We start from the raw sequence: 14015 nt of genomic DNA, 5'->3' as shown, positions 1-14015 counted from the left end.
ATGCATCTGTATGAGTGTGTGTTTCTGTATGTGATGCAAGAAAAAAAAGATAAAGAGATGGAGTTTGCAGTGTATGTGGCTCAAAGCGTGATAGGGTGCAGAGGAGAGTCATAGAGGTTGCAGGGGGTTTTGCCTACAGTGTGGCTCTCATATATCAGAAGTGCTCAGAGTCAGGGTTGTTGCATTAAGTCTCACTCCTTTATTCATTCTTTTAGGCTCACAGAAACTTAGTATTGGTTGCAACACTATCCTGGAATTTCCTGGAGATTTATACCCCTGAATAGTCACGGTTCAATTTCTTAGCCACCTTAACTTAATCTTAAGCTGAGTCTTCACCAGGAAGGGAACAGTTTAAATGTTGGCATTTGCTTTTTGTGCCCAAAAAGGAGGTGAATCTCCTATCATTTGACTGCATGAGAAGATTCACATACTTACACATGGTAACAAATGACAAACAGCCATACAACAAATAATCATGTTTTCCTACAAATGCAGCAACGTGCTATATTTATTTAAAGCAGATGGCAGTTAAAAATTTAAACTGTTTAGATGATTTAATAACTTCATGGGGAATATGGAGTAACATATAAATAAATAAAAGGTACTGTACATTAGCAGACTTTTTCTTTTTCTTCTCTCTTTTTTTTCATTTGTTGCACCCACATTCATGATTAGGAAGTGAACAAAGAAGGACTGACTTGCTTTGACAACACTGCACTTTCTTATGCCAATAAAATGTACACATTGGATGTCACTACTGGCATTTTAATGGCACATACGGTATACTGATGTTGCAAATGAAAGTTCTGCGTTGTCATGACAACATAATGGAATTCACTCCGTAGTGCTGTGACTCATAATCACACACATAATCGTCACTGACAGATGTTCTACCCCTCAAAGCATTGTGCAGAAAACAGCATAATGCCACTGTGAAGTCACGGTTCTTCTCTGCCTCCACAAACAAGATCTGAAGGGTTGAAATAAATAAATAAAAACACTACTTTTTTTAACCATAAAAACATTAAATTCAAATAAATATATACCAACATACTTAATCACTGAGAATAAAATAAAGACAAAGAATATTGAATATTTCAAATATCTGGGCAATATCAGCCTCTAATATATTTCCTCCTCCTTTCCCTCCCCGTCAGGAGAAACCAACAGCTTGTTCAGTCCTCCACAAAATGGAGGCTGCTTGGCATCACGCGTGGCAGTCCCATAGTGCTTGTAGCCTATTAGTTACCCTGTGCCTCATCATTACCGCTGCCTGGATGACAAGCACAACAAGCAGAGGGCTGCAAGCATTGTACACGGACATCAGCAGGATGTCACGTCTTGACTCCTAGGAGGAATGGATGCCAATGTTTGTGTGTGTGTGTGTGTGTGTGTGTTTGAAGAGTAAATGTGTGTGTTTGTTTAAGTTTGGGGATGCATGTGCACAAATGTGTGGGTGGCTAGGGATGTGTGGATAACATGGCTTTGATTGTGCAAGTGTCTTATAATTGTGTGTGTGTGTGTGTGTGTGTGTGTGTGTGTGTGTGTGTGTGTGTGTGTGTGTGTGTGTGTGTGTGTGTGTGTGTGTGTGTGTGTGTGTGCATTTGAGAGGGTGAGGTGACCCAGATCTGCTTATTAGCATCAGGAGGAGGGGGGCGGCAGTCACTTAGAGCTTTGTGCCTGAGCAGTGAACTGTGCTCGTGCTTCAGTGACACACCATCATGCTTCATACTGTAACCCCCCCCCAACACACACTTCTCTTCCTTCTTCCTTTTTATCTCCTGCTTCTAAATATCTGTGCTATCCAGGAAATAAACCTACCCAGATATTTTTTTACTATTGTTTAAATGATTTAGTTCTAAAAAATTATAAAAGTTGGAAATTTTCTTCATTAGCTGACTACACTGATGGGTAGACAAAGGGTGAAGGATTGTGTTCAGCTTCTATTCAGATCATGGAGCTCAAGATGACAGAAATCAAAAGAGTGAGACCAGCATGTACACTGACAAAGAACTGACCAAGAAGTTGACTGGGATTTACAGTAGTTCGGGTGTGAAGGTGTCACAGAAATCTAGCTGATGTTTTGTCCAATCAGCTAAAAGAAACAGGACTGCAGACAAAGGACAACAAGAGATACCAGGAGTGGAGGGAAAATGGCTGTATGTATTGTTTCAGTTACTGCATGTTTCATCTGGAATAGCTGGCTGACTTTCTAGGTGGTGTGTGAAAATTACAAAGTGGTGGACTAGTAATTAATGACTGGTATTCAATTTAATTCACTTTAACAATATATTCTCTATTAGAATTTTTACAATGACTGTTAAACAAACAAAATATATAAATAAAACAAATTACTTTCCTCTTGCAATTCCAAACCTCACTTGGTACAGTCCACATTGTCCTTTCCTGGTGGAACAAGGGGCAATCATATATGCTCCTTCATTTCAACACCATTCTCAATTAGCAAGTGGACCTTGGAAAAAAAAAACTGCTTAACTGAATATAATAAAATGAAGTGATACATTAATCAAACAAAGTGAATCCCTATGGTTGATAAACGCAACAATAAAACTAATCTCATGAATAAAAGAACAAATGAACTTCTGAGGAGGGAGAGCTCTTGCCAGTCTCATCCACAGCAGTGCAGTGTGACCTCTGCTGGTGAAACTTGGATATAAATATTATTTTATTGCCCAATTCTATATATATATTTTTAAATATTATTTCTAGAAAGTAGCTAAATCTCCAGACACTAGCAAATGAAAAAGGATCCTAGTAACATTTTTATCTTTTTTCTAATCATATAACAAATGACGGCTGTCAGTATTAGACTTTACATGCCTAATACTGACTTTACATGTATTATTTTGTTTATGTTTGTCCGTTTTGTATTTCTGTTTTGTTTTGTGAACATTTGTGAACATTGTTTTGGAATGTTTTATTATCATCTTTTTTTTTCTTTTTTTTCTTTCAAAAACTTCAAGGGAATGGAACAAATAAGGAAAAACACAAACCAACATTTTGCTAAATACAAATAAATAAACAGAATATACAAAATTACAGCTATGACAAAAAAGGCTAAATAGAATTTACAGTCATAAAACACGACAAAACACAAAATAATTAATAAAATTTGCATGGTTATTTTTATTATATGTTTTCGTTTCTTTCTTTGTATTAAATGCTTTTGTTATTTTTTCTCTCATTATTTTTACATGTGCAGTGTTGCTCTCGTGTTTTATTAATGCTGAGGGGGTTGTCAAAAGGTTATTGTTATGAAATGTTGTAACTTGGTTCAGGCTTTTAAAAATCAAAAATATATATTTTGCATTATTAGGTTCATTAGCATTATATATGTATTCAGCTGTTTTTTCTTTTTTTTTTTCTTTTTTTTCAAGTGTTTTAACTGCGCTTTCTTCACATTAATCGTATTTTCTTCTGTGCTGAAACAAGACAACAGCTAGGAACCTTAACGTGTCGACACTATGGTTCGACTCGGCCCTAAAATGTTGTAACGCATTTTCCAAATGGCTTCAAAAGACAGACCGGTTTGTCAAATTTTCTCGTTTCATGATTGCAAAACGTCACCAGACCCAATTTTTGAGCCCCCCGAGCAGTGTGTGCAACCCACACCGGTTCCAATAGTGATAGATAACGGTTCCTTCCAGACTCGGGCCGGTTGGGCAACTTCAGCAGCTGAGTCTGAATCTCCGCGGCTGATTTTTAGGTCGGTGGCGGCGCGCAGCAGAGGTGCTGCCCGCAGCGAGACCCAGATCGGCAACGACATCCCAAACCTGGAGCCTCTGCGGTGGTTGCTGAAGAGCCAGTTCGACCGAAACGTGGTTGTTAATTTCGAGATCCAGGAGCTCATCTTTGATTATGTGTTCACACATCTGGGCATCACTTCAGAGGTTAGTTGAGACGGTGTGTGATGAACGACGTTTTGTGTTCAGTAGTTAAACTTTTACACTAAAAAACAACCTACACATATACGTTCCTAATTTTTCAGAGAATGATAATTGATGGATGTCATTTATAGCATAATTTATTCATCTTTATTCCCTGATTATAACTGACCTACAACTTAATGACACAACAAAAACATCTTGGTGAGTTAAAAGGTTTAGTGAAGTAATGAACTTTGATAATACCTTTAACAATACTGTTTTTATATGTTTTTTTATTTCTTTATTTTTATTTAAATATATGTAACAAAGCAGATGATCAGTTAACGTTATTTTACTGTGCTTGTGCAGGGTGGTGTGGGACACCCTGTGGTGCTGACAGAGGCGCCCTGCAACCCGCTCCACTGCCGCCAGATGATGTCAGAGTTGCTGTTTGAGTGCTACCGTGTCCCGTTTGTGTCCTATGGCGTGGATGGCTTGTACAGTTTCTATTACAATAACACTCAACAGAAGCTCCAGTCACCTCACACGGGCATTGTTTTGTCATCAGGATATCACTGCTCGCACATCCTGCCAGTTATCAACGGCAGGTGAGCCTCAATAAACACAGAAGAGTTCAGTATTTTCTGTATTTTATATTTACCCTTTCGGAGCTCATTTTTTGTAATTTTTTTAGTCTGTGCGTTCCTGATCGCTTTCACTCCCAAACACATAAACTCACAGCTGATTCTGTATTCAGTCCAGTTTTTCTGGTGCATTGATTTTAGGTTGGATGGTGTGAATTGTAAACGTGTGAACGTGGCTGGAAGCCAGGCAGCATCCTACCTGCAGCGCCTCATGCAGCTGAAATACCCAGGTCACCTGGCTGCTATCACACTGAGCCGCATGGAGGAACTTCTTCATGAGCACAGTTACACTGCTGTGGATTATCATGAAGGTATAGTGCATATGTTAATAGAAACCCGTATATGGTGATACACATCTATCGGCACGTTTCGTTTACTAGTCATAAGTTCAGTTTAGCCTTATAAGGACCTCAAATTTAAAAGCTAAAATGCATGAATATTGCCATGTGAATGGTAGTACACTTCTCTATTTACGTCTTCACATTGCCTTGCATTTTGGGCTGTTTTCCACAGAGCTGGAAAAGTGGCGTAGCCCTGAGTTTTACGAGCGGGAAGTTCACCGCATGCAGCTTCCTTTTTCGGGGAAGTTGCCTGGTGGTGGTGCAAGTGTGGAGGAGCAGCAGGAACGGCGAGCTCAGCAGCTTCGAAGACTTCAGGAGATTAATGCTCGCCGGAGGGAAGAGAAACTGCTGCAAGACCAGGAGAGGCTGGACAGACTTATGGCTGTACAGGTATAGAACTTGTTTTGTAATTTAATTCTTTTTAGAGTTTCTCCATTTTACTTTCCAACATACCAAAGAAAAAAAAATGACCAATTATTTATCTGGGAATGTTGACATTTTGTTATTTTTTGTGAGATTAATTATATATAAAAAAAAAAAAATAAAAAAAAACCAAACAAATTAAACTAGCTGTAACTGTATGATTAGTTTATGTTTTGTGTGTGCAGGAGCTGTTGGAAGATGGCCTGCTGGATCAGTTTCACAAGAGTCTGGTGGAACTGAACATGGACTCAGCTGAGGAGCTTCAGTCATACATCAACAAGCTGCAGCTCGCTGTAGAGCAGGGCCGGCAGAAACTGCTGCACAGTGATGGAGCAGAGGGAAAGATGGAAGTAAGCATTGTTCCTACAAATCCTTAAAAAAGCCTCCCAGCAAAGCACAGAACAAAGTTTAAGCTCAAATTGCTGCTCAAGTGAGATTTGATAGTAAAACTACAGTGTATTAATCATAATCATTATATATATATTTTTTTTTTATTTGATCATTTATGGTGTTATAGTTCTGTACTTGACTGTAGATATTTATGCAAATGCATGAGTTGGTAACACTAAAGGGTAACCATGGTCAATTCAGGGAATATCTCTTAATTCTCTAGAAAAAACAGACAGCACCCGGTCCAGATATGAGCTGTAATCAAATTCCAAATGATCCAATGATTAATTAGCAGGTTGTGTCAATATGAAGGTCCTGCAGGGCTCAACGGGATTTGTCTCTGCTTGCTGCAAATTTACTGCAGCTGACATAAAGCCTGAGGCTGTTCTGTCGCTCTCTGCCAGGTGTCAGAGTTGGAGCAGCCGATGGATGAAGGAGATGGAGGGGTGCTGATGGATTCAGACTTCCCCGAGGACATGCTGCCAGAAAAATCTGCTAATATGGTTCAGGTAGTGACACTATAAATTCTTAGACAAATTCACAGAGTCTCATTAATGCTGCGCAGGGACCCAAGAGGAAAATATCAGCCAGAATGAGTAAGAAAAACTTTAGTCCAGTCTTGTTTTTCTCTTTAACTTTTCTTGAGTAACATTTGATCGGTGTCCTTTCAGTACTTGAAGAATAAGTTTGAGCTTTTGTTTAGCCTGCATTCAACATGGCGGAGTACCACCAGATGTTTGTGGGGACGGAACGTCTGCGATGTCCAGAGATCGTGTTCCAGCCCACACTGACTGGAGAGGACCAGATGGGACTGATGGAGACGCTGCAGTATGTCCTGGCCAGGTAATGACACAACATGCCAGCATGCTCTATGCTCATTTATTCGCTTGTACTAATAAAACAATAATTGCATTTTATTATCAAAACATCTTTTTAGATGGCATTATGTAACATTGATGTATTAATAATAGTTTAACATTCTGTGTAACATAAACAGATACTCCCCAGAGCAGCAGGAGGCGCTGGTGAGCAATGTGTTCTTGACAGGAGGAAACGTGCAGTATCCTGGGATGAAGGAGCGGGTGGAGAGAGAGCTGCTGGCCATGAGGCCTTTCCAGTCTAACTTTAAGGTATGGCCAACATCGTCTTAAATTTCTTTTTTTTATTTATATATTTTTATTTCAGAGTAGACAAAGATATATACATTTTTACCTTAAAGTGTTTTAGTAGCAGTTTTGTTAATTAACAGAATGGATTAAATACAGGTAACTCAAACATTGGTTCAGTGTGCAAAATGAGAAGATGCATATATTCAGTTAGCAACAGCAATTCAATCATTTTAACATACAAACAAAATCTAAATAATCTACAAATGTATATAATCGATATGAGCAAGAGAAATATAGGGGAGGCCCAGCTCATAAAGAAGAAATTAAGTTAAAATGTGAAATGAAAGAAAAACTGAAATTTAGAGAAATCCTGCCTAATGTACTCCAATATTGTTTACTGGAGTAGAAGAGGCTCAGATCATTTGGAGGTACACTAACAGCTGATATTTAACTGACACCTTCGCAGGTCACCATGGCATCACGGCCAGCCCTAGATGCCTGGTATGGAGCGCGGGACTGGGCTTTGGAGCATCCACCTGAAGCAGGAGCAGAGGGATGGATCAGCAGGCAGGACTATGAGGAGAAAGGAGGCGAGTATCTGAGCGAGCACTGTGCCTCCAACGCCTTCATCCCCATGAAGATTGCCAAACCAGTTCCTGTTCGTCCTGCTGAGCCGTCTGTCACTGCACACATATCAACAGGTGCATCTGGTGTCATCACCACGGTAACGTCTGCCTCAGCTTCCTCCTCCTCTGCTACTGCTGATGTTACCATGGTTGCTTCCTGAAATTAGGTTTCTGATATTCACTGAATTCAAGAAATTATTAAGGGCTGAAGGGAGGAGTTTGCTCTGTTTGGTAGTCTTGTTCAGGCATTTTTATTCCCATCATGCTGTTCAGCAAACTGCAGAGAGCAGGTGTCAACCTGTTGCATTCGGTCAAAGGTGAACTTTACTGAAAACTTACACTTATATTCAGAAAAAGATTAAAATGAAAGTATGTTTTCATCGATGCACATTGTTAAAAAATTGTTAGAAAATGTTCTTCTGTTACCAAACATGAGAAAAACAATATACTTTAGCAGTAGCCCTTTTTTCTTTTTTGAACAGTGTTAAAATATTAATTTTTTGCTTTGAGACCATTTAGTCATACTCAGCAGTTTGGAGGTTTATGGAGTTACTGTGAATCCTAAAACTTCTGTGTATTTATTACTGTGATTGCTACAAAATGCTTAACATTTTTCATTTTGCTGGCAAAAACCATGCGTGACTGTTCACATTGAACAGTCAGTTTAGTAGCAACAATTATTTTGGTTCACTTTTTAATTAGAATTTGCTACATTTTGTGTTTTTTATTAAGAATATATTTCCACTGTTGAAGATATAAATGTGAATTAAAACTGTTTCCTTAAAACCAGCCATAACCTTGTTTTATTTTACTTTGCTACTTCCACTTTTTGTCTCTGTACAGTTAATTTCTTAAATTAATTAAATGGTTTGTTTCATTTGTATTTATTCGCACATATTTATACACTAAACAGTCCTTCTCAGAATTAAGGACTCTTCTGACTTCCCAGTCTGTTATTCATGATTTCAACATAAAAAATAATCAAATTATTTGTTATTTTTATCTTACTCAAGTATGTTAATAAAGAAATAAAAAGTTCAGACACGTATCAGCACCCTTCCTCTTCCATCACACCAAATGAGTTCCCCTGAATTGTTAGGCATTCAATTAATAAAGCTGTACTTCTATAAAATATAAAAAACAATGACTCCTTACACTGAAGAATGAGAATGTTTTGCTAATTATTTGCCATTAATTAATATTGGTAATTAATTTGTGCACCAATCTGTATAATCTAGAAAGCATTTAGCCCTTATTTTTATGTTCGTTTTAGATAATTAATATTGATTGATAAACAATTTTGTCTGTAATTGGGTGAACAGATGAGGACAAAAAGCTAATAGGCAGCTGCACTATACTGTTGCACCACTAGATGGCACAATATATACAAAATAATGATTGTCTTCATTATTGTATACTCTGTTATACAGTATTATCTTCTGTATTTGTCTTTATATAAAATGAAAAGTTCTGAAACACACCCTCACTTTGGTCTCTCATTAAAACTCTTTTTGTAAGAATGACATCCAATGAAAATGTACTTTTTAAATCAAATTTACCACCATTTTATCAGTTCATTGCTCATATGGCCATGCGACAGAGTGCCAGCTTTTGATTATAGATACATTCCTGTCTGGTCATACCACCTTTAATTCAGTCATTTAATGTAAACATGTCTGGGAAGCTGTCAGCTGTCTCACAGGTGTGTGTACTTTATTGTTCTTTGGTCATTATTAACCCAGCAGACCTCTGTGGTCTAATACTGTTATGCAGTAAACTGTACTGGGGCTCAAGGTTCAGTTTGGGACCCGGCTTGTTCTGCTTTTCTTCACATTGCAGTGTGGCAACTGCACACGCACAGAAACGCACACAGAGACAGAAAAGCTCAGTTTCCAAAGCAGAGCCTGAATGGCACTAATCAGATCCACCGCAGGCCTGCGACTTCAAGGTAATTGGCTTAAATTTAACAAGAGGGATTAAAAATGAAAAACAAAACAACTTTTATGTGTAAAAGCAAATAAGCAGGATTTATTTCTATGGTTACATTGTGTTTAACAAACTCCTAATGATGTTTAAGACAAAACAAACATGAATTTTTCTACTTTATTTCCATACAACAGCTAAAGGATGCCATCTGTCCTACTTTAGGTCTGTGTAACAAACAGGCAGGTGAATGATTCTGAGAAAAAAAAAATCTTCAGTGTTTTGAGGTCGTGATTTATATTGATTTTTCATAGTTTGATAAATTGAACAAAATAATCCAAACACAGTCACAGTGATTGCTTTTTGGTCATATGTGCTTTCACCTTTTTCCACATACCACCTAACAGCCGAAGGGATGATGAACCATGTAGATATTGCATATTTTCAAATTAGCCTGCATTGTATTTGGCCCAGGTTGTGCGATGATGTTGGCCAGTGTCCATTCAGGAGGATTATTTGTGAGCTGCAGTGTTGTAGGTCAGCAGGAGCACCAGACAGGGCTGAGTTACTGTCACACAGACCTGTGTTGGATGAGAAGAAAAATAATGACCCACAGTTACAGATGTGACACATCCACAAGAAATATCTTTTTTTTATTTATTTTATTTAGATGGTTGGACAGTCTTGTCACTGTCACATTCCAAATAACTTGCATGTACAATGGCATGGCCTGGTTTTTGCCAGCAACAAGAGAAACATAAGCCAAAGCTGTTTGCAGGTTTGCATGGTTACAGACGTTGCTGGCCATGTAATTAAGTCTGATACTTCAGTCTAGGACAGGATTTTAAGGGAGAGCTGCAGAAATAAAAATAGAATGGATGTGGGTTTGTTGCTTTCACCTATACAATGAATAATCCTTTACTGGTGTTGCATAACAAATGCTGAGTTTATTCTTCTAAAACTTTAACAAAGAAAAAATAAACATTACTTCTATAAAAAGAATAAAATAAACTACTGGACAAGTATTATGTTTGTCACTTCCCTGCCCGTAGCTATCAATTAAACTCTGAGATGTCTTCAGCAGATAAATTGAATAATAATTTCATTCAAAAGACACATTATTTTTTTATCATGCAAAACTGCACTGACAGTAAATTCAAAAGCATTTAGGTATAATAGTTGGCAAAAATATGCAAATGTGAGGTTGGTTGGGTTTTAAAACCCTCACATTATATAGTCTTTTTACTCTTAGCTGGGTTTTTTAATAAACTGTCAAATAGCTTGTCTTTAAACTGAAATATTGGTTGCTATCCAGCTCAGAAGGACTTTCTGTTTTTCTTAGTGACAGGCTCTTAGATGAACAGGAGCAACATCAACATTATGAGTTGAATGACCCCTACAGAGCAGATATTTTCTGCTTGGATAGAGAAAAGGAAAAAAAGAGAAAAGTGTCAGTTAATTTGGTCGTCTTTTCTGTCAGATTTCTGTTAATACATTTGCATGAAATTCTTTGTCTTATTTTGTAGTTACTCTAACAGGGCAGAGGATATAGCATGTGTGTATTCATATTGTGGAAAAAGGACTCCAAAAGACTGCGTAGTTTAAAAAAATTACCTAAAGAAACATAAACCATTAAATTTTCCCAGCCGTATAAATTCCTTCTCTGTTGTTCCTCCAATATTAACCACATGTTCCAGGCAGTATTGTGAAACAATAGCAGCTTTTCCCCACAACGCTTGCAACACGATGTGTTTTAATAGCTGGAAGCTGACTGGTGCTGCAGGAGCACTTTTAGAAGTTTCCACATGTCATAATACTTTCTTACCACAGTGAAAACCTGTCACTGTTTGACTCCTTTGAACCAAACTACGAACTCAGAGCCACCTGTCAAAGCAACAGCAGGTAGTGTTTCACTCTGAAAGGATATCTGTCATTTTAAATCAGCTCTGACTGACTAGTTAAATATACTCAGATTATTGTTATTTTATTCAAATCATTATCTTAATCAGGCAACAAGAATATTTAATTGATTTCCAGTCAATTAATTCATGGCTACTGTGTCCTTAATGCTGAACTTAATCCAAGCTTTTCCTATATTCAATCATATCCTAACCTTAAACCAAATTTCTCCCTGAAATCAAATGAAACTTAAATTGTGACTCTTTGCAAATATGACTCCTTAACATTTCTATAGGAACAATTTACAACAAAGTCATCTTGAGGAAACGGAGATCTTCTATTGTCTGTACCAAAGTGTTACATATCTTCTATATGTCTGTGTGAAAAGTACAGTCTGCTTTGGAACCGTCTGTTGGGGCAGCAGCATCAGAGCCAGAGGCCGAAAGAAACTGAAGAAACTGATCAAGGAGGCTGGTTCTGTGCTGTGGATAACGCTGGAGTCGCTGGAGCCGATTGTTTGCAAAACTATGCTGCACAGGGTGCTGAACATGAAGGATAATTCTTCTACACAACACAGATGAGGAAACAGCAGTGTGTTTGGTGAGAGCCATCGCCCTCTGGAACAAGATGTAGCATCTAAGTCCAACTATGACGCCACTGGTTGCTACTGGTGTTAATTAGGATTAATGCTCACTCTTCCTAGAAGGTTTAAAATCAGTTTAACACTTATTTTTAGTATTTCCAAAGTCAGTTCCTTTCCGTTTAACTTAAACAACATTTTTATTAAGCCAAAAACAAAACCCTTTCACTGAGCACAGTGTAAAAACAGTCTGGCGTCTTCCAGTTAACAACATCTCAGTGACAAGACAGTTGACCTCAATAACCCCAGGCCACCATCCACCAAAAGTAGAATACAAGAAGTGAAACACAACCCTCTAGTGGTTGAGAGGAAAATTTAACACAATGAAAACAAACATGGCTCCTACACAAAACCTGACCATGAATTACTAAAAATTGCAATCATATAATATAAACATATAATAATAAAAAAAAAACTACATTACAGTTTTACAACATTCTAATTTTAATTTCATTTAATGACACTGTGTAACATGCCGGAGGGGCAGATCCCACTGGAACATAAAAACAACCAAAGATAGCAACCAAGGGAGAAGGTGAAAAGTTATAAGCCTATGCCTTACAGATTACTTATTATTAGAACAAGGAGGTTTCAGAGAAGACCAGAACATGTGATAGGAGGTAGCGGGCAATTGTTTACATCTGTAGCACAATGGGTCTAAGTTTGGAAATATTCTGTAGTTTGACTTTAGAGAAGTGTAACCTGTGTAACACTTTGAACTGTATTAAAGCATGCCTGGAACATATGGAAGCACTTCCTTTCATTACATGAATACACTACATTTTGACAAGACAAATGACTTTATCTCTCTCTGAGACTTATTACCAAAAGCAGACGCCTTGTGAGAAGCAGATGATGTCATTACAATGAATTTCTGCTCTTTTAAAAAATTCAGTTCTGCAGAAGATCACTGTTTTCATTTGCTACCCTGCCGATGTATGCTGTCTGCTATGTTTCATTTAGACAACATATCTGATGATGCTCTGAAAAAATTATGTCACTCTCAGCCATAAAAATACATGTATTTCCAAGAATAACCTTCACGTGACCAACAGTGCTGCTTTGTTATCCAGAGCAGACATCTGTGGTGGCAGGGATGTTATGGCCTGGGATGATTATTTCTAAAGTTGAAAGAAAAGCCCTAAAGTGCCAAATTGAATTGTATTTGAATTTAGATCCAGTTTAACTGGTTTGTAGTAAATCAGATGCACTGGCCCACATACAAAAAAAAAATGTTTTATTAAGCTCAGTGTGTTTTCATGTCAATGTTTCGCTTCGTTTATCTCTACTGGTTAAAGGTTTTGTCTTTGATTTTAACTTGGTTAGTTTTGCTCATCTGCTTCATATATTTTCTTTCCATTTGCCTTTTTCAGATGTGCAAATGGGTCAAGGACTGATCATTTTCCTGTGCTAAACTCTACATGGTTGAACCACATGTGAAGCACCTGCTGGGACAATTTAACTTTCAAATGTGAGCTTCCCTTTCATAAAACCCCACTGCAAGGCCAAGTTGCCATACTAAAACACTGAGTGGGTCTTTGGCATTGCAGATTGGCCTTCAGAAAAATCTGAATAGAAGCAAAAATGCTTACTGAGTATTTATGGCTACAACTGAAAACGTAATCAAGTCAGTAAAATACAGCATTAATTATAATTAGTGCTTTAATGAAAATGCAATATAATTGAACATACTTTTTTTCTTAGACATGTTTACAAAAAAAATAAAGTTTAAATGCTCAGTCTTCTATGGGTTTTCATCTTTGTGTAACTGGTACGGGTCCATATCCACAGATATCCCCAGGGCCCTTAAAAAGACACAATGTTTGTGTGCTTTTCCATTTCCTCAACTCAGCTCCCACAAGGCCTCAAACACAGTGAAGGAAATGGTGGAAAAAAGACCTGTCAGCTCTCTTCAAGAGGCTCCTCTGCTTCTTCTGACTAAACACCCTGATGTGAGCATCAGCTATATCTGGATATTAAATGAGCTTTTAAAAAGATTAAATCTTCTAAATCTAAACTGCTTCATGGTGTCCAGCACAGCATAATCACCCAACAAGAGAGCAGCAGGAGCTGCAATTGGATGTAAATGACCTCTTTCTCCTCCTCCGCCTCCTCCCCCTTTCCTTGCTCCAC

At 37.8% G+C, this 14015-nt stretch overlaps 1 protein-coding gene across 1 annotated transcript; it reads left to right on the top strand.

The window, feature by feature from the left end:
- The first annotated feature begins 3497 nt into the window (after positions 1–3497).
- actr5 (actin related protein 5) lies at positions 3498–8297 on the top strand. The gene is made up of 9 exons (XM_042005090.1): positions 3498–3911; positions 4257–4495; positions 4673–4842; positions 5045–5262; positions 5481–5645; positions 6090–6194; positions 6389–6528; positions 6683–6815; positions 7261–8297. The coding sequence occupies exons 1-9, from the start codon at positions 3528–3530 to the stop codon at positions 7579–7581; spliced, it is 1875 nt and encodes a 624-aa protein (XP_041861024.1). The 5' UTR covers positions 3498–3527; the 3' UTR covers positions 7582–8297.
- Positions 8298–14015: the final 5718 nt, after the last annotated feature.

The sequence above is a fragment of the Melanotaenia boesemani genome, chromosome 13, assembly GCF_017639745.1.
Source record: "Melanotaenia boesemani isolate fMelBoe1 chromosome 13, fMelBoe1.pri, whole genome shotgun sequence".
In the NCBI taxonomy this organism is placed as follows: Eukaryota; Metazoa; Chordata; class Actinopteri; order Atheriniformes; family Melanotaeniidae; genus Melanotaenia; species Melanotaenia boesemani.
This window is presented reverse-complemented; position numbering and strand designations above follow the sequence as displayed.

What these genes read in the sequence shown, in the direction of transcription:
- actr5 (XM_042005090.1), top strand. Translation starts at nt 3,528, where the DNA reads ATGGCTTCAAAAGACAGACCGGTTTGTCAAATTTTCTCGTTTCATGAT. An exon ending in CTGCAGTATGTCCTGGCCAG is followed by an intron (nt 6,529 to 6,682) that starts GTAATGACACAA and finishes TAACATAAACAG; the next exon opens with ATACTCCCCAGAGCAGCAGG. An exon ending in CTTTCCAGTCTAACTTTAAG is followed by an intron (nt 6,816 to 7,260) that starts GTATGGCCAACA and finishes ACACCTTCGCAG; the next exon opens with GTCACCATGGCATCACGGCC.